This window comes from Thunnus maccoyii, chromosome 4, assembly GCF_910596095.1.
Source record: "Thunnus maccoyii chromosome 4, fThuMac1.1, whole genome shotgun sequence".
NCBI lineage: Eukaryota > Metazoa > Chordata > Actinopteri > Scombriformes > Scombridae > Thunnus > Thunnus maccoyii.
Window position 1 is genome coordinate 5,007,184 of NC_056536.1, and position 23,458 is coordinate 5,030,641.

Sequence of the window (23,458 nt, forward strand, 5' to 3'; positions counted from 1 at the left end):
AGCTAACAAAATGAAAACTTGCTCATTTGTTTCAGAAGTGTTCATGCTGTTTAAACAATACATGCCAAATCTTTACTGGGCCAATACAATCTGTGTAGAATACTTCAGTAGACAGTTCTGGCTTCAACCTTAGGAAAAAATATTACAGTACCTGCTGTATATTAACTTTTTGTTTATATTAAACGATTGTTATTCCTCGTGTGTGTATGTGTGTGTTTGGGGGGGGGTGGGTATTTATCTTGATGTGGTATTTTCATTGACCTCATATATGTAAGGAAATAGCCACAATACCCAGATAACAGTACAGAAACAAATGAACTATAATTTTGATATAATAAAATTTGAACTTTTTTGAAGGGCAAGGTCACGTGACGGAAGTGATGTTGACAGCTTAGTCACCTAACCCACGCAAACTTCACTCTCACTCATGCAGCCATGCCAGTGTTGTATGTGGTAGCGAAAGCATATGTTTACGCGACACACCGTTTGAAGTCGATCAGCTGGCAGTAAACCTGCCGTGTCTCTGTCGTCTGAGTGTGAAGGTAAGATGTTTGTGATCGGAAAACTGCATTTCCAACATGGTAGCACAGCTAATGTTAGCAACGAGCTAATGTTCGCAAACATGAAACCAGTCTGTGGTCGCTTGTCTCGCATTAGCAGGCTTGCTGATAAAATGCCACAGACTTCTTACTAAATGGACATTTACTTAATTTCTGCGATGCCGTAGCATGAAACGTTATCAGTAGGTAACGTTAGGAAGAGAGAGAAACAAGATAATAAGTAGGTTCTCTTCCCCCTTCCGTATCCTAAACTTCACAGCTAGCTAATAACAGCACTTGACTTACAGACAGAAGCAACTTGGTGCCATTAAGCTTGAATACCTGTTTATCAGAACACTCCTGAGTGGACTGTGGACTGTACTTGTATATGTTTTTGCTCTTTATTAAGTGATGTCCAAGCTAATGTCTGAAACTCTGTAAATACGTTTTCCATTGAAGCAGGAGAGAAGCTGGGGAAGGAGGATGGATGGAGTCAGCTGGAGCACCACCAGGGCCCAGGAGTCGTTCAGCCGCTCCAGGACGGCTGCAGACACTCTCTCCAGGCTCGCCAGCTTCATAGCACGGGCTGACACCAAACAGCACACACGAAGCCAGAGACAGCAACCATCCCACCTGCCCACATATGTTTGTCAAGAATGTGGTAAGGGTTTCCCATATGCGACAGAACTGTTGCACCACCAGGAACTAAAACATGCATTACCCAAGCCTCACCGGTGTTCCTCTTGTGGACAGGAGTTCTCCCTGAGGTCGTCCTTACAGCTACACAAGTGTGATCATGGTTCCTCCCTGTGCGAGCTTTGTCATGGAGAACCACAGCTTGGTTCTCCGTGCCCTGCATGTACAATTCACAACTTGAATCCTGACAGGCCACAGGACAAGTCACCTCACCTCCTAGACAGGAGCCCTTACACATGTGCACCATGTGGGAGAGGTTTCAGCCAGAAGCAGGCCTTGCTGCACCATCAGCAAGCTGGTTGTAGTGAACCACCATCGCGATCAGATACAGTTGATGCCAGTAGCCCTCCAGATGATTCTCCGCCAGTTTCTGAAGGAGACTCAGCCCGCTCTGATTCTTCAGACATCCCAGGGCCCAGCTGCAGAGCTGGTAACGTGTGCCAATTCTGTTTGAGAACCTTCCGCACAGAAGCTGGGCTGCAGCGGCATAAGCAGACGAACCATGCAGAGGAGCAGCTGAGGGCACCACAGAGACAAAAGACCAAAGAAGAAGGTAGTTGTGGAGAGGCAAAGAAAGGAGGGAATACTAAGGTCAATGGAGATCCAAATAAAAGGCCAAAATCCAAAAAGAAGCTTTTGAGCTGTCGCTCTTGCGACATGGTTTTCAGGAGCACATCAAAGCTGTACGTACACAGAAAAGAGAAGCACCGCAGAGAGAAAATTATTAGGAGAGAATCACGGCCGGTCATCAGCAAAGGCAGGAGAGGAGACACGTATCCATGCCAAGTCTGTGGCAAATTATTCTTCCATCATTTGTCACTTAGGGCACACTACAGACAGCACACAGCCTCAAGTTTCACCACAATCAAAAACAAAAGTCAGTCTGTTAGAAGTATCACCAAAGACTCCAAGTTATTAGAAAATAGACTAAATAAAGCAAAAACCAGCCTGGAAGATAACAAGACTGTTAGGGCTGGTCCAGGGAGGCCCAGGAAAGTTGTCAGAGTAGAGAGCAAGGTCAGTGATCCAGGGAAATGCAGAGAAGTGCCTAAAATGGAGGAAGAGGAGGTGGAAAAGGAGTTCCCATGCCCCTCCTGTGTGGAGGTTTTCTCTCTGCAGTCACAGCTGAGGGAGCACGTAGAGCTCCACCAGTCATCTGTGAAGAGGAGACAGTGCAGTGTGTGCACAAACGAGATGGACACCTTCAAATGGCCAGGCTCAAAGAGGCAGAGGCTGTACCACTGTGTGCCCTGCCAGCAGGGGTTCTCAGCTCTTGACTCTTTCCTAGAACACTGTCAGGAGCACCTGCGAGTCCGAGTGGAGGAGGACAGCATCACAGAGGTCTACGCAGCTCAGGCCAGCAAAGCCTGAGATGCAGTTTGAATGTCATAAGCGATTGCCCTTTTTCCTTGAAGGGTTAGAGGGCAGAAATTCTTGTTCATTCCCCAGTTCATTGCTTGAGCATATTCATACCAACAAAACAGGTGTTGACAAGATAATGGTGTGTTTAAGGACTATACTGGGGTTTTTGCATTTACTATAAGTCACACATGTTTGACTGTCAACCATTTTCCAAAGCATACCATAGCTCCATTTAGATTTTCAAATGTTTTATACAATCTAGGCAGCTATTTGTTTCTGTCTCAGCACAGTCACAGTGTGTGAGATCTATCACAGTGGACATTTACTCACTCAACTACAACTACTTTTATTTCTTGCGGAGGATATCACTGCATGTTGATGCATATGAAAACTCTGAATATTTTTCAAAGGTTATCCACTTTGTGTGTGTGTTCATGTCCTTATGGGAAGCTCCACCATTTCAGATTCGAGTCATTGACAAAGCAGGATTGCATTCACAAGCTATGTTGTAAAATCAAACAAGCCAAGAAACAAATGTTGGCATTGCAAAAATAATGTGTGTGTGTGGTAGCTTGTTAAGAAAAGAAAAGGTTGTGTACACCAATAAGGAACACTTTTCAAATTACTAATCTGTTTTAACTTTATTACTATATTAAGATAACACAACTTTGACAAACATAAAGCTGAAACGTTCACTGTGTGGGATTACCTATTTGGCCAGTCTGCAAGTAGATTTTCATACCTTAATGAAATACATTGAAACCTTTGGCAGCCGGAAAAGTTGAAAAAGAAAAAAAAAAAAAAACATGCAAAAACACCAGTATGCCTCTTTATTAGAATTTGGCATGTCCATTCTATTTTCTATCACTGACTAGCCAATATTTCATACAGTTGAGCTTTGTTCTGCACAACCATGGTATGTTCTAGCCAAAGCACTGGTAGATATCTTGTTTGCTAGAATTTATTTTTACACCACTTTAGCTAAGTCAAGGAAGGTATGTCTGTTTCATACAATTTTGGCAATAATTAGTCATAGATAGGGTGTGTCACTTGCTGGATTGTCACTATTATGTGTTGGCCTTTGGTATTTGCATCTGCACTGAATTTGCTAAGATCACCAGATGGAAATTTGGTTCATTTGGTCGCAAAGTAGGGCTGCAACTAACAATTATTTTCATTATCAATTAATCTGTCGATTATTTTCTGGATTAACTGATTAATCACTTCAAAGGTCCATAAAATGTCAGAAAATGGTGAAAAATGTTGATCACTGTTTCCCAAAGCCCAAGGTGACATCTTAAAATGTCTTGTTTTGTCCACAACAGTCATCAACCCAACTTGCATAGAAGACTAAAGAAACCAGAAACATTCACATTTGAGAAGCTGTTATAAGAGAATTTTGACATATTTTTCTTAAAAATGACTAAAAAATTAATCGATTATTAAAATAGTTGGTGAATTTAATAGTTGGCAACTAAATGATTAATCTTTGCAACTCTACTGCAAAGTATTTGCAAGTGCTTTGCCAAGGTGCGAATGAAATCACAAAGGGTGAGCTGTTAACAGGTATTGGGCGTTTTTTTTTTTTTTTTTCATGTGCTGTTTTTGAGGTTCCAATATGTGGTAGTTATTGCCATAATCTATAGAGTGAACAATTTTTTTATGGCTGTCAAGTATAGTTATACTTAATAAATTGCCTTTTATTATGGCCTGTCTTTTTAGATGGCATGAGCGCCGGTGATATTACCTAGCTATGCAAACAGATAGACTGATGGCAGCCCTTCAGTATGTCTGTGATGCTTGATAAGTGCGCTTTGGTGAATGAACTAGTAGCACTGTGAGTTTGGTTTTTTTTTTGTGATTTTCAGCCACTGTTTTCAAAATGCTACTGTGAAATGTAGAAAATGATTTAATAGGTTTTTGAAGCTTCCACTCTTTCAAAGTGTTTTGTAAATTAGTTTATGGTTCTTTATAGATAACATAATTAAAACTTAACAGTTTTCATGAAATGTATTGTTTGTTGTGTTATTTTGTGTATGCAGTCAGGTTTTTCATACGGGTAAATTGGCTAGTTAATTAGCTCTTGATTACTCTATGTTAATTTGCTTCCTCTGCAAAGTATACTATCAGCCCTGCTACATTTGCTTACATGTTTAAAACTGTCCACAGACTCTACTCTTCCCTCTTTCTTTCTCTCTCTCAACCCAACCAGTCAAAGCAGATGGCCGCCCACCAAGAGCTGGGTTCTGCTTGAGGTTTCTACCAGTTAAAGAGGAGTTTTTCCTTACCGCTGTCGCCAAGTGCTTGCTCATGGGGGAATTGGGGTGTTGGGTCTCTGTAAATTAAGAGTACGGTCTTGACCTGCTCTATGTGAAAAGTGCCTTGAGATGACTTTTGTTGTGATTTGGCGCTATATAAATAAAAATTGATTGATTGAGTGATACAATAGATATACACAGCTGAATGACAATGACTGACTAGTGCAAAACTAGTAGTGGTATTACAAAAACAAAAACTCATATGTAAAGGTATTTCACAATAAATTAAAAGACAAAGTTGAGCTGTTTTGGGTGGATATATAGAAAATATGACATAAAATTAAGTCCCACTGTTTTTGTTTTCTCATCATCAACAACGGCAAAGGTTTGCATCAAGCAGTTTTCATATTCATAAGCTGTGAATGACTCTAACCAAACTTTTTGCTTGTTTTGTAGCAGAATGTATTGTCTTTCTGCCTGTGAAAATATTTACAGAAAGTAGTACACTTCAGATACCAGTATCGGATTTTCTTGAAAATTCCTGGTTATTTAGGAAAAGTGAGGCACAAGTTGGCTATGAATAATATATTGTAATTTGATATTTATCCAATTGTACGTTTTTGTACCTTTTCGTTTTTTCTCCTCATTTTTGTACTCAGAAAATACTTGACACATGTAAGCTGCGTTTTACAAAACAACCTTAAAAATGCACTGACTGGATGTCCTCCTGGCCTCATGGCGGCGTAGTGACATATCATGACGTCCATGATGCCGGTCAGCTTCCGGTCGCTCAGCGCACGTTGTCCTTCCGCGGGCTTGAGAAGCAAAAAATCGTACGGGGAAGTGTGTCGGCCTTTTAGAAAAAAAGACAAGATGAGCAAAGCACATCCACCCGAGCTGAAGAAGTAAGATGTGGAGCTTGTTTAATGAGGACTGCACTCTTTAACTTGAATATACTTCTTATTTTTATTGACTGAAGCTGTAGCCATAGAACAATCGACTATATTGTTTGTAAGCGAGACAAGCTAACGGTAACCAGCCAGACTCACTGGCTAATCAGTACCCTCTGCAAGCTAATGTTATTCTTTTTATTTCAGGTTCATGGACAAGAAGCTTTCGTGTGAGTATACCTAAAAGCAGATATAGTCAAATCCATTTCGAGTACAAATGACAACCCACATCTCTTATAAATTTTACCTGAAATTGTCTACATTAGCTTTGAATGTTGACTAGCTTGATTTCTTGGTCGTCGCTTAGCCGAAAACGTCACCAACATCTCTGTTGATTTTCTCCCCTGAAGAACACAAATAAAAAACGCAGAAAATGCAGTTTCATAAAGACCATTTGAATGTGAAACATCCATTAACTCTGTATAAAATCTGCCCTTTTTTGATCCCCGCACAGATGTGAAATCATAAATAACATTTATGACAATGTGGTAGTGGCTCAGAACAGTCAGCATGGTAAAGACTGGTTTTATGCTTATACAGTATCAAATCAGTGGTCCTTACAGCCTTCAATTCTTTGTGGGAGGAAGGCGGAAATATATGGCAGAATCGATAATTTTCTGGTCCCCCCCAAACCTGACCCCCCAGCTTTACAGATGCTACCCTGCTCAATATGAAAGTAACAGTATTATGTCCTTTGTTTGTATTTCCAGTCAAGATACCATAATTAATTTGGTTGTACTTGAATTCACTGGTTTAAATCCAACATACTTTTTATTGTTTACTGGTGTGCAGTCATGACAGATAGTGCTAACAGGAATATACTTGGAGTGCAGAGAATTGTGAAAAAATGCCTTTTACAGGGTGCCATTTTCAAAATGCTTGTTTTGTCTGATCAGCCATTCAAAGGTCAGATATTCAGTTTTAATATTGTGTATGATGTATACGAAGAATGAATCCTCACATTTGAGAGCCTGCAAATGTTATCCTTTTTTGATTGAAAGATGTCTTGAAATGATTAATCATAATAGTTGTCCATTTTCAGTCAATCAACTAATAGATTCAATGACTAATTGTCTGAGCTATAAACATGTTAGCCCCTGAATGGACAATGTACTCTTTGGTGAAAGACTTGTGCTTGCAATATTGATGAACTTAGTAGACCTGCTGAATGCAGCTTATAAATGACATGTAATCTGGTAGGTTATATTTCCTAGTCCTTGATTGCAGGGGCTTGCAGATATGCTTAAAATCATTCATTTAAAAATGTCACTGTAGAAGTGGAGGTAATGATGACTAGTGCAGTGGATGTAGTGAAATCTGTTTAGAGAAGCTTACCAGCTGTTTTATCTATTTTTAAATGATGCACTTTACCTGAAGTGTGGGCATTTTATATGAATGCTAACATAACACTAAGCAACAAAAGAGTGAAATGTCAAAGCATTAAACTAAGAAGAGTGATCAGTCCTAACATGCCAGATTCATCACAGTGATTTCTTTTTTTGTCCTTTAGTGAAGTTGAATGGAGGCAGACACGTGCAGGGCATCCTGCGAGGGTTTGACCCCTTTATGAACTTGGTGGTGGATGACTGTCTGGAGATGGGTCCAGGTGGACAACAGAACTCTATTGGCATGGTGGTCAGTATCCTTCCAGCATCTTGTCCTGTTGCCCGTCTTCATTCTTAAAGGATAAGACAGACAGTATTTGATATTTTTCTAATTGTCAACAAATCCCATCACAAGACAAAACTAACAATGCGTTAGTCCGTCTCAATACTTAAAGACCATGCTCTGTCTGTGGCTCTCAGCCTCAAGCTCACTGCTTGTTAGTGAAGACATACATCTTTAAAAATAGTTTATAGTTGGGTTTTTATGCCTTCATTACTGAGATTACAGTAAGAGTTTAAATGACCTTGGGGTAGAGAGAGATGGGGAGCACAGTTTAATTAATCAGTTTTTGAATTGAGAGAGTAAAACAAGAACAAAGCAAATCCATAGGTAATTATGAAATCTCTCAAATACATGTTACAAAGAAAAGGGAGTGGCATCCTTCTGTACACTGAGTGCAGATATAAAGCATATAGAGAGAGAGAGAGAGCACAAAAACTGTACAATATAAAATAAATAAATGAACTACCTACAGGGAATATTGTTTAAAAATTAAATCTTCAAAAAATACATTTATAATATTTATTGGGACCATGTATAGTGTTAACCATAAATGTTACCATTTGATGTACTGTACCAGAGCTAGCTTACAGCTAATTTTCATCCGCAGTCCCTTTGGCAGGTCACAATTAAAACATATAACAGAACAATAATAAACAGTACAAAGCAAAAACACACAGGACACATAATACAAAATACAATGTGTATGTGCATATGTACGCACAACAGTGTCATCTGCATGCATTTGCAGTTCTATATCATGGCACTATTGAGGGAGGTCATTAATATATAGGCTAAATAATAGGGGACCTAACACTGACCCTTGTAGAACACCCATTGTGCACTTCATGTTACTGGACAGTGCATCACAAACCTTAACACATTGTATCCTATTGGATAGATATGAAGACATCCATGCCAGTGCTCTAGATGAGAAGTTAAATTTAGAGAGTTTTTATATTAAAATATCATGATTGCCTGTGTTGAATGCTTTACACAGATCTAAAAATACAGCACCAACTACTATTCCTTTGTCAAGTCTTGATTGAATTTGCTCTATTAAGTGCAAGGTAGCAGTTTCGATGGAATGATTTGCTCTAAAGCCAAATTGCATACTATGTAGATCAAAATTGCTTGTATTAAGAAATGTTGTCAGTTGTTTAATGACAACTTTCTCAGCAACCTTTTGAGAGTACTGGCAGTATACTTATTGGTCTGTAGTTACTGGCTTCAAGGCGGTCTCCAGATTTAAAAATAGGCATGACAATAGCACATTTCCAGTCATCAGGAAAGGAGCTTTGTTTAAAAGACAAGTTAATTGAATGAGCAGTAGGGGAAGTTAAAATATCTTTTTGTGATTTGACAAACATGGTGACAAATTGGAAAGCATCTCTACTTTTGGAGCTTTTAAGAAGCTGATTTTGTTTACTTGTAACTCATTAGTTTCTACCAGCTTGAAAACCTGGCCTGTAGCATCTATAGGAACAATATCCAGTTTCCTTTTTGTAAATTTTTTTCCTAACTCATATACACACTCAAGAAAAAAAATATTAAAGACAGAGGCGACAGTAAGATGATCTTCAATTAATTTTCCCTGTACTTGGAGTTTAAAAGCTCCTTAAAATTTTGGAACCCTCCTTGTGAGAGTATTGATGTTTTTCCAGATCAAATTACTGTTGCCTTTTGCCTCATTCAATATATTGAGATAAAAATGAGATTTAGCCTCTCTTAACTCTTGGATAACTTTGTTCCTTAAACCTTTATAAATCAGCATGTCAGTGTCTCTTCTAATTTTAATTGCCTTCCTTAGTGCAGTATCTCTAGATTTCATTAGTTTCCACAAATTTTCATTAAACCACGGTAAATTGTTTTTATTTTTAGATTTTATCTGTATCCTCACATTAAATGTTTCCCTCACAGTTGATTCTGTGAGTAAAAGTATCATAGCCATACTTCAGATCATCAAAGGACAGTATCATCCCAGTTCAAGCTGTTAATTTCATTGATAAATTCTTCTTGCTTGCTCAGTTTTCTCACACATGCGTTTAGGTTATGATCTGATAAGCCAGTGATTAAATTATAACATTTAGTTATTCTTTCTGGGTTGTTAGTAAATATCAGATCAGTTTGTGTAGTGGAGCATTTTGCAATCCTAGTTGGGCCTTTTACTAGTTGTTCTAGTTGGAATTTTTCTGTGATCATTTTTATTTTTTTCCTCTTAGTTTTGTCCTCCCAGTTCACATTAAGATCACCCATAAGTAATAACTCTTTGTTGAGATTGCACTCTTTCAAGACTTCTGTGAGTTGATCATAGAAAGTGTCATCTGCAGAAGGGGGCCTATAGATAACTATGATGTTAAGACATTTGCTGGGATAACATTTTTATCCCAACATATTCTAACGTGTTACCGGCATTATAAACCACACGTTCACATTTTATATTGTCTCTCACATAAAAAAGCTCCTCCTCCTCTTCCATCAGGTCTATCTCTTCTGAAACACTGGTATCAGCGCACCGTGAACACACTCGCAGGAGTTTTTTGTTTCGACCATGTTTCAGTTAGACAGAGAAAGTCCAGATTTGAGTCAGACAGGAGTTAGCTCATTGCTCTTTGCAGTAATGCTTCTGATGTTAAAATGTCCATCAAATAGCCCCCTCGGTTTCAGCTTCAGGTCCCATAAGACTTTTGCATGATTGGCAATTTGGAAGGTTTTGAATAAACTCTGCCTCCTCACTGCAGGGTTTTGATAAACAATAGTGTTAGCAGCAGATTTTGTGAGAGAGACACTGGACCTATCAAGGTCTCCACAGTCCAGTAGCGAAAAGTTATTCATTTAAGCAATATTACACTCGAGGCTGTGATGCTTACAGAACTCGGCGCAAGCACCTCGTTCCTGACCGCATCACTGTCGTGCCAACAATGACAGTAAGTTAGTTTACTACTCCAGCAAGTAGGCCGATCCTTAGTAACGACCTAGCAACAGAGACGATTTCTAGTCCCTGCTGAGTCAGCCAGCCAACTTGAGCTAATACTTTCTAGAGATCATGGGATTTCCCAAACTGAATAAATACCACAAATATAAACACAAAACTGCTTTGCTAGCTCAATCTTGTTGATTGCTAAGATATCCACTGAAAAAAAATAATTTTTCCATGAACAGATTTAGCTACTATGTCTACAAACTTCACATACATTTTTAAGCTAGTAGTGCCCACGTCACTGACTCACCAGCACAGCTGATGGAGGATGTCAGAGTGGTAGCTGAGATATACTCAAAACTCCTCCGGGTTTTCACCACAGATCCCTCCATAAAACAAAAACAAAACAAACCAAAGACACTACCAAAGCAACACAGTACACAAAATAAACTCAGCAGAAATGTCAGTAAGTCGGACCACCGTGTTTAACTATATATCTTCAAATGTTACAGTTATGGCTGAAAATTACAGCAGAAAAAAACAAGTTTGCCAAGTTCACATATCTCTGCAATTTAAATCAACCACCAGTCGTCTACCCAGAAATGACTGTTGTTAGCGCGACATCATGGTCTATAGTTCTAATGGCGGAGTCATATTTTTAGTGATGAGGCTTTTTTCATTTGAACATGGCTGCATGTGCTGTCATGCTGATTTGATCACATTCGAAATGTCTAGTTGACCAATCAGATTGCTTGGTCGGAACTACCTGTTGTATAATGAGACATCATTCCTGGTGTTAACAGTTGAGTCTGTTAAGGGGGAAGCCTGGCTCAGAAAGTTGATGCTCACTCATCACCGGCACTGGAGGAGTCCTAGACACACTCAGACACAAATCAGCACCGAAGTTCTACAGCACTCCAGGGGTCATTAGTCCAGGATTTAGCTGAACATCTCCGGAGAGCAGGAGCAGCATGAAGAGAGCATGCTATTCTCCGAAACAGGGTGGCAAATGACCAGTCCACTGGATCGGTGATTCACTCTAGTACCTGGGCTCATCTGTGCTACAGGACAGAGGAATAGATTGCAAAATATCCCAGTAAATTGTGATGGAAACTCACTGTAGGAGTTTCAACTGGCCATGAGCCAGCGTTTGTCCTGAGCAATGTTGATTGCTCTGGCCAGACAGACACATTAAGGTAATACAGCAGTGAGTACCAACAGTAGTCCAAAAAGCACTCCATGAAACACAGTCCAGTCCAAGTTTGAGATATAATCAGGAGCTCACTCCCAGTGCAACCACTCCTCCAGAATTTTGATAATATCCTGTAATAATTTTTTGGCAACAATGGAACTCTTTGACGCAAAGGAATAAGATATATCAGGGTTTGGATACACTCACAATACGTGTTAGTAGATCAATTCATTGTTGGTTTTGGACTTTTCATGGGATTTGTTGATACTAAAAATATACCATCACCAGAATTTTTTCTTTAATCACAGCTTTCATTGTTTGATTTCTGAGAACCCCCCCCCCCCCAACTGATGACAACCACAATTGCTCTGGTCCATTAATTCCATCAGTATCAGAGCCCAGGTCCCGCACACCTAAATTGAATGCAGCCATAAGTAATTAAGCTTATTAGTTGCACCTGTGCTTTTCTACTTTGACAAGTCCAAGTCTTGAAAAAGGTGTATTCTGTTACACTAGACTGACTGAATTTAATGTTTGTCAAAAGTGACCTGATCAATAAGTCAGCATGAAGACAAGTATGAAACTGTCAGAACTGCCATGTAAAGTTATACCAGGCAGATTTAGGAATACTACACTATTCAGAATTTTTAGTAATGGGATATTGGAGATATTGTAGAGCTTTGTTCTGCTGAAATTGAAATTTCACCTCAATTTTACTGTGAAACCTTGTATTCCTCTGGGAAATCTGTCTTTAATGCACTGTGTAACTCTGTGGTGTTATTCCCCATAGGTCATCAGGGGAAACAGCATCATCATGTTGGAGGCCTTGGAGAGAGTATGAGGAGAGAAGTGGTGGCTGCGGATACACCTTTTTACACTCTTTAATCCTTTTTTTTACGTTCTTTGTTAGTTGTTGATAGAGGCATTGCAACTGCATGTCTTTGAATTGTAAGATGTCTATCTAAATTTACATGGACAGGCATGTTTTGTTTGTAAGCATTTTGACCTGTGTAATCTTGTGAATAAATCATTTTTTCTTTGTACTTTTTTTGTTCAATTTACAATGTACAGTGAATTATCATTATGCCACAGTTTATTGCCTGAAATTACTGATGAATTACTCAAAATATTGTGTTCTGTTCAATATGCTACTGTAGGCCATGGTTTTGGTTTTGTAACAGGGAGATGGATGACCATATAGACCCTGTGCTAACTATGAGAATTTGATTAAACATTTGATCAGTTGGGCTTGTTAGGAACTTAAAGTTCCCCTCAACTCAAATGTGTTTTTGTTATTGTTACCACAATAGGATGTTTGAGCTTTACTGTGCAGGATAAGTTATGCGCAGAGTTTGAAACTAGAAGACTGTTTTTGCATTCATCCGCTCAAAGTGGAAAGTTTCTCTGTGCTCATTGAAAATGTAATTTTAAGGGGTGGGCCTATGAGCATGATTTGTGATATCATAACTAGTTTGGAAGCTAATCCTGGACCAATATTCAATTTACACAAGGGTGAAGTGAAAACTTGAAGCCTCCAGTGCACATACACTGAGAATAGAGTTTACAATGAAGTATCTTGAGTCCAACAGTTAATCATTTGAAATGACAACATTTACATATTCATTGTTTCTGGATTTTTCAATGAGAGGAGGAGAATGTGTAATTTTAATGAGGTAATTGGACTTTTGTGAAAAAGCCCTATAAAACACAAACACACACAGTATTTTATATACCTTACAAAATATCTGGATCTTAAACATCCCTGTAGGTTCACTCCACATCACAAGGAATATACAAGTAGAGGAATTTGAGCCATTAAAACAATGATTGAATAAAAAAGAGGAACTGAGTAAATGACTAGCATAAATTATAGTCAGACAAATGTATAAAGTCTCCTGGTATCAGCGCTTTTGACCTTTTTTATACATTTGTTTAATAGCGAACATCCTTTTTTTAATGCATTACACAATTAGGGATTTGGCAAAGCGATATTTGTGTATCTTTTGTTATGATGATGACATTAACTAGAAATGCAATATGTTTGCTCTCCAATAACACTCCTAGTTGGATAGTTTTGAAAGAAGAAATCTATAATAGTGACAGCTACACCTATTTTAATCTGGGGTTACGATATGTAACATTTTTGCTTGATTTCGATGGAAAACGTCACAAGGTCAAGGAAAGATGTGACGGAGAATCCATAAGGATTTAGGAAAAAACAATCTGACTGCACTGGGCTTACGCCCGCAGACGAAATTCACTACCGCCATTAAAATGAATTTGGTCTGAATACGGCCTTAAGCGACGGCGGATGTTATTGACATCGGTCTGCCGTGGTGAAACTTCTGGGTGCATCCCAAGTCTCTTAAATGGCATCCACGTTTCCCTCACTTGCGTCTTTTCCTTGCGTCTTAGTCCCTCCCACCGTGGATGCATTGACTCAAAGAAGAGGAAGGAGGAAACGAGGAAATTTGTTTTAAGAGACATGAGATGTCCTCTCCTTGCTGGTGGTGATTTCAATGTTACGGTAGACGACTCTGTAGATAGTTGACCCCCAACAAATGAAGCAAATTCTCTCTCCAATGTCATTTTATTTATGCAGAAATTTCAATTAGTAGATATCTGAAGAAAAAAGAATCCAAATACTAAATCCTATACATGGGCTAACAAAACTGGTACTTGCAGGTCACGAATCGACTACTGGTTAATCTCAAATAGTCTAGATGAAAATAATATCCATGTTAACACTTTGACTACCCCGCTCACAGATCAAAACTATAAATCTTCAAATTAACTTGAGACCTAATGCCAGTACCCACCGGAATTCATATTGGAAACTCAATAACTTGGTCTTAAAACAAAGTTGTTACAGAAAAGATTCACTTTCTAATAAAGTGTTACTGGCAGAGGGCTTTGAATGATAAATGTTTCCAAAAAAACTGGGAACTAGACCACTGCAGCTATTGACAAAATTACTAATTTTTCCACACAAATAACTTTGTGTGGAAAAACAAAATTCATTATCAAAAAATCAGTTCTAATGAATTCCCATGAAAATGGAGGTTTTATTTCTTGATTTTTCCACCCTGAATAGCACATTCAAAATCAACTGGATCAGACAATTCATTAGAAACCCAACATCAATTTGGAACTTCATTCCCAACTACATATTTTCCAAAGTCGGTGGCCTTAATTTCTTGTTACTCTGCTCCTACAATATTGAAAAACTTCCCACAAAACTAGTCAACTTTCATAAACAGATACTTCTTTCCTGGTCTTTAGTTTATAAACCTAACTTCACCCCACATAGATATTACATTTGGAACAACAGGGACATACTATACAAACACAGATCACTTTTTATAGAGAGCTGGTTCAGCCATGGCATAACTTTAGTCAGTCAGCTTTTCAGACCAAACGGCACATACCCTCTGGTGTAGTTATGTTGTTCAAAAATGGCACATTACCTGAAATTCACCCATTACCTCTGGGGCCTGTGCACACAGAAGTCGGCCGAATCTGCTTCTCAGTGAAAAAGAACAATAACCGTACTGTACGTGCACTATACCAAAAAGAAATCATCAGTACCCCCAATGCTGTATCATACTGGAACAATACATTCACAAACCTGATTTGGAAAAACATATGGTCCCTCCCTTGCAAATATTTCATCACAAATAAAACTAAAGAAATGTCCCTCAAACTCATCCACTGAATCTATCCCTCCAATCTATTTATGTAAAGATATAAAAAAAAAGACATCAGCGAAGTCTGCTCCCTCTGTAAACAGGCTCCAGAAGATCCTCACCACCTCTTCTGGTCATGTCCCCACCTGCAGATTTTTTGGAAAAGTGTCATTACTTTTATCCATCAACATATTGACAAAAATTTTGCTTTGGACTACCAAAATGTATTGTTTGGTTTCTTTTTAGTCCCATCCCCCCAAGTAGACCAATATTACATAATTAATTTAATATTATTTTTAGCCAAAGCTCATATCCATAACCGGAAATTCACTAATCAAATACCATGTACTTACCGTCTCGAAAAGGAAATCAAACAATACATTAACACAATTACTCAATCTGAAAACAAGAAAGCCATAAAGACTCTAGAATTATTTTCTTTGTTTCCATGTTTTTGAAATGATTTTGTGTTGGCCCACCAGAAATATTTTGTTTTCCTCTCCTGCACTCTATGATTTCATGTAACTTTTAATTGGGATTATTTTATTTTCGTATGTAACCCCCTCACCCCTGTTCGTTTTATGTCTGTTAATGCAAGCACTTTCAATTACATTTGAAAAAAAAAAAAGAAAAAGAAAAGAAAAAAGAGATGTCCTCTCCTCTGAAGCGTCATGTGAAGCGACATCCGTTTCTGATGACGGCGACAGCTGATCACAGCTGGATCAGCTGTTAGTCGGCTTTAAGAGCTGTAGAGACTCCTGATGGAGTTTGTGTCTGTACACATGTGCACTGTGCTGACACTAATAAAGGTCCACCGTTATCACCGCTAAAGCAGCTGTTTTCTCTCTGCAGCCTGTTACCTGTCTAAGAAACGCCTAGATAAAAACTTGCATTCTGTATTTATACTGTGTCCTGCTCAGAGGCACAGGAATCATTTCTACTTGCAGAATGCGTTTATACTATTTATTGATTATTTGCATCTGTATTTTTTGATAGTCCTGATAGTGAATTCATCATTTAATTACCCAGAATATGATCATTTCTTCTGAACACTGGGAAATATGTATTTGGCTAAATGTTTCAGGGAAAATGGAAATTATGTAACTCATATCAAACCCGACGCTCAGGAATTTTCAGCCTCACATGTGACTGAATGGAAATGACGATAAATGTAAATATAAATGTGTTTAACTGTTATTATGGATAAAATTAAATTCAGGAAGAGTCTGTCTGTCAGCAGGAAACAGTTTAATGGAGGAAATATCAGATCATGAAAAGAAAAATCGTTCTAATACATGAAGAAAGTTGTATATGGTTCTTTTGTTGATCAGACCGACAATTAACAGATTTTTAACTATATGATGAATCAGAAAACAAGTAAAGCATAAAACTTGGGAGTGATAGACTTAAATTTAATCTGTAATCTGTTTCCACTTCGGTATGAAACTGCAGTGATGTATCAGATCTGTCAGATCAACTGCAGCATCTAATCAATAACTGATATCCAATAAGGGGGCGTGTCGGCTGGTAAAAGACTTCCGTGAAGGCTGCTCTCATGTTTCCTCGCTCCTCCGGGCAAAATAAGAGACTTGGGACGCTCATTAAAATGGCGCATCAGGAACAACTTCCGGTTCAGGCGAGGAGCGAGGAGCCATAAAATAAGACTTGAGACGTACCCAGAGACTTGGGACGCCCGTCAAAATGGCGCATCAGGAACAACTTCCGGTTCAGGCGAGGAGCGAGGAGGCATAAAATAAGACACTTGAGACGTACCCTTAGAGAATTTGACCAGCTCTTATTATGACTGCCACTTAGATACTTCCGGGTTATTTCACTCAGTTAGGAACCTTCCTAAGCAAATAAAGGGTAGCCTACATCTCAAGTTCCGGCCTGAACACGTTTACATGACAATATTCCATCAGTGATGCAAACTGACTGAAATTTCAGCGAAGCAGCCCTGGCAGCAGGCAAAATAGTGGACAAAGGAAGTAATGTTTATCTCCCTCTTGCACTGTCTGAAAAAAGCCCGGGCCTGGAGACGTCTACATGCCTGTGACAAAAAACTCTTCTAAAATATGTTTTTTAATGTAACATTTGGCCAAAATCATGGGATTTATGAGGATATTTCACAAGAAGAGTACTCTGAAATCCTGCTCTCCAACTGCTCTTGATGATGTCACTCCCTTAGTGCTGTGACACATGACGCAATACACACTCATTATCAAATCACAGGAGGAGCAAGAAAAGACTTTAAAACTCACACTCTAATATCTCCAAAACAGTGAAAGATAGAAAACACATATAAATTCAAGATTTGTAGGTCAACCTTTCCAAAACTATGTGGAAGCAGTAAATGATCAAAAAAGTGTGGGTTTGCTCACACTCTCCATTCAAATATATGAGTATTTTTCTGTGTCCAGCTGCAGTTACTTATTGTCTCTCCACACCTGACACGTTTCAATCAAACTTTGACCAGGTCATGTGGGTTAAAAGTCTTTACTTTTCTAAAAATAAACTTGATGAAAATTAGGAAATGAATTTGTTTTACACACAAACTCATCAAGGGTTTTCAATTTACTAATTGAAATTCAAGTGAATGGACGCAAAACTTGCATGATTTTGATGACACAGGTGTGAGCAAGACAGACATGTCTCACCCTGCAGAAAATTCTCATCCTCGCACCATTGAGATTTGATGCTTCGCCATGACAGAGGAAGTTGCTATAACTTTATTGTACATGCTCCAGTCTGCTCCAGACTTTACATGGTTGATAAGAGTCCCGACCTGAACACGTCTACATGACAATATTCCATCAGTGATGCACACTGGCTGAATAGCGCCCCCTACGAAATTTCAGCAAAGCAGCCCCAGCAGCAGGCAAAACAGTGGACAGAGAAAGTGATGTTTATCTCCTTCTTGCATTGTCTGAAAACAGCCCGGGTCTGAAGACATCTACATGCCCGTGACAGAAGACCTTTGATTGCGTCATGGCCCGACGTGCGTGGAGGCGCGAGGGCCCGTTCATCGCTGCTTGCGGCTTTAATTATTTAGGTGTTTGTTAAACAGGTAACAGGCTGCAGAGAGGAAACAGCTGCTGGCAGTGATAACTGGTGATAACTGTGCTCCTTTATTTGTATTATCACAGTGCCATGTGTGCAGACAAAAACTCCATCAGAAGTTTCTACAGCTGTTAAAGCCGACTGAATTATTATTCCATTAATCATTTTAAAATGGACTACATTCGCTTTTGGTGCAATCAGAAACTTATTCTTAATTTCTCAGCTTTATCCTTGGAGAAATATCGTAAAATTGAGCTTCTGTTTGATAAAAAAAAGGGATATAATTCCTTGACAAAGGCTTTCCCGGACTACGGTGCTGGGCAATTTTAGATTAGTAAGAGCATGTCCATTCACCAAAAGTTTGGAAAGATGTGGATTTTCATTACTTTGATATAAATTGTGAGGCATCATAATTACAGCTTGTGGGATTGCTTTGATAACATAATCATACTTTTTTCAGTCATTTAAATTAAAATTTGAGCAAAAAATCTCATGGTATAATGTTTCCAGTATTTTCCAGAAAGTGCATTGCAGACCATATTCCTTTCTCCAGACAATTTTTGTAAAATAAGGATTTATTCCTAAATACTACATACCTGCAATTCCACAGTGGGGGGTTTTGGGGACTAAAATTATGATTGTTTGATAATTTTCCAATAATATAATAATATTTTCCAATAATTTAACAGGGAGCTTTTTTAGGTCATAGTCGCATCCAAGAAGGAGGTTGATGCCTCCTAATCTCATAAAAATTTGGCTTAGGATATGAAAACATACGCTGATGACTTTGCCATCCTGAGGGGGAGATATCGCATCCGGGAGTTAGCCGCTTGCATAAGACTGAAATGCTGCAGCCGGAACAATAGAGGGCGATATATCTAAACTTCCTACTTCCTCTTCAGTCTGACTTTAATTTTGGAAGCTGAATGTCGTCATCGGACACGTTTCGTTACGTTTTATGTCGTAGCCGTTTGACGGTATGTGGAAAGTAGCAATGTCGGAGGAGGTTGGGAAAGCGCTACAGTCGGTAGTGGAGCGGGTGAACCAGGCGGCGGCCCGGCGGCCCAAGGTAAACAGCAGTCTAGGAGGCTCCGCTCAGCAGCACCGCTGCCGTCGCTCCACTCCCGTGGTCCGAAAAAGTCGTGCTGCCGCAGCACGACTCGTTATGTAAGGCTGCCAAAATACCTCAACCTTTGGATGGGAGACAACCAGGCTTGTGGCAGCACTTTCATAACAACAGGCATGGTGAATTAGTGGCAGCATGTTATGCGCGGGAGCAGGATGATGAAGGCATGCTTATGTAGTGTATCTGCATGCACGCTGCTGCATAGAAATATAATGCCCGGAAGCTAATTTTGGCTTGATTTTTCGATTGACATTTGGTGTGATTGTAAGCTACACGACCACGTTTAGACCTCCTCTCCTCCCACCACAGCTCTGAAAAATGTCCAGGAGCAAAGATATCGTTTTCATCAAGTGCCCCCCCCCCTTAAAAATAGCACTGAGTGATATCTAGGTCAAAGTATATAGGAATGCGCAGCTTCCAGGGTGCTAAATTAACTTTTTTGTCCACCGTCCAAATGGCTAGTGAATGTTCAAATTGTACCAGCCACTCAATAGACTACCATTATTTTTTGGCTGGTGAGTGAAGCAAATTTACCAGCCACTTATATATTTTACCAGTATTTGGCTGGTACTAATTTTGTACCCTGACAGCATCCTTTCTTTCATTCATGTGTCCCTCAGTGGCTTGTTACTGATAATCTGACTCATTAGTAGAGCTGGCTGCATGATGCACTGCAGCATCTAAACATAGTAGCTGCCAGAAACAATCAGTTTTGTCACTGTTTTGCAGGATCCTGACAAGGCTTATTCACTGTTCTGCAAGAGCCAAAAGACCTCAGCTAACACGGTGCTTCACAAACTGAGCTTTTCTACTGATACATTCACTGCTACAGATGAAAAACAAGACTGCTTTGTCCTCCCTCAGACACTACCAGCTGTGCCACCCCGCCTTGTCGCTGTCAGCAAGACAAAACCCCCAGAGATGATTGTGGAGGCCTACAGACAAGGGCAGCGTAACTTTGGAGAAAATTATGTGAGTATAATGCTGTGCATCCCTCTGTTCCAAACTGTCAAATGAAAATGAAACACTAAGAAGTAGAAATAAAGTGACATAATGTAGAGATTCACTGTGTCCTTGTGTCTCCACACTAGGTTAATGAGCTTGTGGACAAAGCTTCACATCCATTGGTGGGTTTACATGTTTCATAAGGAAGAATTGATTGTTTCATACACCCCAGCTGTGACAGATTTTAAACATTTCTAAATTTGGTTTCCTTCTCCCCTATTCAGATTTTAGAATCATGTCCAGAAATCAAATGGCATTTTATCGGCCATCTACAGAAAAATAATGTCAACAAACTTTTGGGTGAGTGGTTGTCAGCTCGTCCTGCCCTCTCCTGCTGAAGCTGCATGTTAAAAAACCTTGCGCTAAGTCATGTCTTTCTGTTCTCAGGCGTGCCAAACTTGTTCCTTGTGGAGACAGTTGACTCTGCAAAACTGGCTGACAAGGTCAACAGCTCATGGCAGCGCATCAGAGGAGCCAGCACACAGAGGTTAAAGGTCATGGTGCAGATCAACACCAGCGGAGAACAAAGTTAGTGTTGATTCCATCACTTTTTTTATGCTCTCCTTTTGTGTGCTGATCACAAACGCATATGTAGAGTCGGTTGTTTACGTGTACTACTGTATGCAAATGTAGGCAAACATGGCCTGCCACCAGAGGAAACAGTGGACACAGTGAAACACATAGTATCCGAGTGCTCTGCCCTGCTCTTCTCAGGACTCATGACCATTGGGCGCTACGGCTACGACCTCACCCTGGGCCCAAATCCAGACTTTCAGGTACAGACGATTCTTATGAAAATTGAATTGTTATGAGAGGAAAGTGTTTGAATTGCATTGCATTTATCTGTGATTTCAGTAGTTGGTTATATGTTACATCAACAAAGCTAATTAAAACAACAAAACTGCCTTGTGTAATAAAGGAATGGATGTCTCAAATTTTTCTTTAACTTAACAGCACAACAGAAATTCTATTTGTCGGCCAGATACTGTTTTGCACAGTAACTCAAATTTCATTGGCCCGCTTGCTTAGAATGTTAAATCCAGTTTAAAAAAATCTTAGTATTATTATGACTTGTTTGCATTATTTTTGACACCATCTTAAATTTTGAGCTCCATATGAATTCTCTGTCTTGCTAACTTGCAATAAAGGATCTTTGCAAAACTCAGAGCCCTACTTTAGCCTAAAGAGTAGGAAAAAGTCATCCTTGATTTTAGAAATCTAGCCACAACTGTTGTTAACATCTTGTTCAACAAAAATTAATAACACATTACACCACCAGTTTTAGGACAGATTTTTGAGTTTTTACTCCTGACATAGAGAGTATTACATGGTCAGAGCCTTATATATGAAAAGGAGTTGTTGTGCCCTCTGACTACTGGGAGGAGCCTCAGGTCTTCAGAGCAGGAACATCTGGCCAGGTTAAGGTCAAGGCTTATGATGTCATACTCCTTGAGTCTGGAACAACCTCCCGCAAAGTCAGAGAGACTGAATTTGTGCACATCTTTAAAAAGCATCTTAAAACCCTCTTTTTCCTTTGGCCTTTTCATTATTTTATAACTCCTACTTATGTGTTGCACATGTATTTCTCCATGTTTCTTATACTGTCTTCTTTGTCTTTTATCTCCCTTTCTTTCTTCCTATAAAAACTTTGTAATTTGTGTTTTGTAAAGTGCTGTTTGCTTGCTTGTAGATGCTGCTGAGTCGGAGGCAGGAGTTGTGTGATAGTTTGAAGCTGCCTCCGGAGGAGGTAGAGCTCAGTATGGGCATGTCCACAGATTTTGAACATGCGGTGAGTATCACTCCGTATTAGCTTTTATAGACACTGTTTGCAGGGCTTATGGGATAAAGTCAGTATGTCATACCATTTATTACACATGCTGCTGTGTAGTTTTAAGACTCCCTTGCTGTCCCATTCCTTTACTGATTTTTTTTTTTTCTGTGCAACATGTGCATGTTCCAATGTGCTCTAGATTGAGGTGGGCGCCACCAACGTGCGAGTGGGTAGTATTATATTTGGCAACAGGGAGTACCCCAACAGTGCAGCGAACACTCCAAATCCTAGTCCAGCTCCCAGCCCAGAGAAAACATCCAAGCAGGTGTCAGAAGAGGCCGCCAAGAAGATGACGCACCTCACCGTGTCTTAACACTAAGAAAAGCTTCTCCTCTGAAATACCTTTGAGAAAATAATTTAGAAAATCATATTAATATTTATTATTATAAAATAATAAATAACAGTCTTCATGTGCAAACTGAACAGAGCAGTGAAGCTGATTCCACAGGGTCATGTGGAATTAGGATGAATTAGGTCATGTCGAATTCTTGCATAATTTTAAAATGTATTTGCCTAATCCTCCTCAATTTTTTGTGCGCCTTTCTTGCTCTTTTAAGCACTAAAAAGTGGCATTCAATACAGAACTAATTTTACCTTTTTTAAAAGTAGTGTCAAACAGTTGTTACTAACCTATAGTGCTTTGACTTCCTCTTCATGGAAATCTCTACTACAAGATTACTGGATACAAGACAAATGTACAACTACTGAAAACATGGTGACTTATGGAGAATTATTTCATACTGAGTGAACAGTGAGGATTTGTTTGGAATTTGTTCAACTGATGTGATATTTTCTACCTTTCAAACTCAACATGTGATAGTGCTGAAACATGCTTGACTGTGTACAGTGTCCCAGAGATCAGGAACTCCACACAGTACAATGTACCGGTTTTGTTGTACAGATAAAACAAAGACTTGATTTAATAAATCATTTATCCCTTTATAACGACATAGTATTGTGCGTTTGATATTGTTTCGTATGGTGTGCAGTCAAATCTCTATTCTTGATATAAGCAAACCCAAGAGTAACTTTGAAGAGAAGTGTTTTGTTTGTGTCCAAGAGTCTTGTCAGTGCTATGGTGTGGTGCATTTACGGAGATGGAAGAGAGTTAACCTATGCAAAGTAGAGATCTTGTTTCAACTTCTTTTTGGTTTTGGAATGCGTTTTT

The 23,458-nt window shown here is 39.2% G+C and overlaps 3 protein-coding genes across 5 annotated transcripts; all 3 read left to right on the plus strand.

Moving 5' to 3' along the window:
* Positions 1-378: 378 nt before the first annotated feature.
* si:ch211-148l7.4 (uncharacterized protein LOC563603 homolog) lies at positions 379-3,819 on the plus strand. 2 transcript variants are annotated; one of them, XM_042409691.1, is made up of 2 exons: positions 379-542; positions 999-3,819. In XM_042409691.1, exon 2 carries the CDS (start codon positions 1,023-1,025, stop codon positions 2,604-2,606), a length of 1,584 nt encoding a protein of 527 aa, XP_042265625.1. In that variant the 5' UTR covers positions 379-542; positions 999-1,022; the 3' UTR covers positions 2,607-3,819. The 2 variants fall into 2 exon arrangements, with proteins under 2 accessions (XP_042265625.1, XP_042265626.1); XM_042409692.1 differs by having other exon boundaries at positions 1,002-3,819.
* A 1,818-nt stretch (positions 3,820-5,637) lies between these two features.
* snrpg (small nuclear ribonucleoprotein polypeptide G) lies at positions 5,638-12,625 on the plus strand. Its single transcript, XM_042409694.1, has 4 exons — positions 5,638-5,760; positions 5,953-5,975; positions 7,316-7,440; positions 12,373-12,625. Exons 1-4 carry the CDS (start codon positions 5,729-5,731, stop codon positions 12,421-12,423), a joined length of 231 nt encoding a protein of 76 aa, XP_042265628.1. The 5' UTR covers positions 5,638-5,728; the 3' UTR covers positions 12,424-12,625.
* Positions 12,626-19,203: 6,578 nt separating this feature from the next.
* LOC121895405 (pyridoxal phosphate binding protein) lies at positions 19,204-23,238 on the plus strand. 2 transcript variants are annotated; one of them, XM_042408527.1, is made up of 8 exons: positions 19,204-19,397; positions 20,319-20,426; positions 20,546-20,581; positions 20,684-20,759; positions 20,847-20,987; positions 21,093-21,235; positions 22,150-22,248; positions 22,430-23,238. In XM_042408527.1, the coding sequence occupies exons 1-8, from the start codon at positions 19,308-19,310 to the stop codon at positions 22,601-22,603; spliced, it is 867 nt and encodes a 288-aa protein (XP_042264461.1). In that variant the 5' UTR covers positions 19,204-19,307; the 3' UTR covers positions 22,604-23,238. The 2 variants fall into 2 exon arrangements, with proteins under 2 accessions (XP_042264461.1, XP_042264462.1); XM_042408528.1 differs by lacking the exon at positions 19,204-19,397 and adding an exon at positions 19,472-19,495.
* Positions 23,239-23,458: the final 220 nt, after the last annotated feature.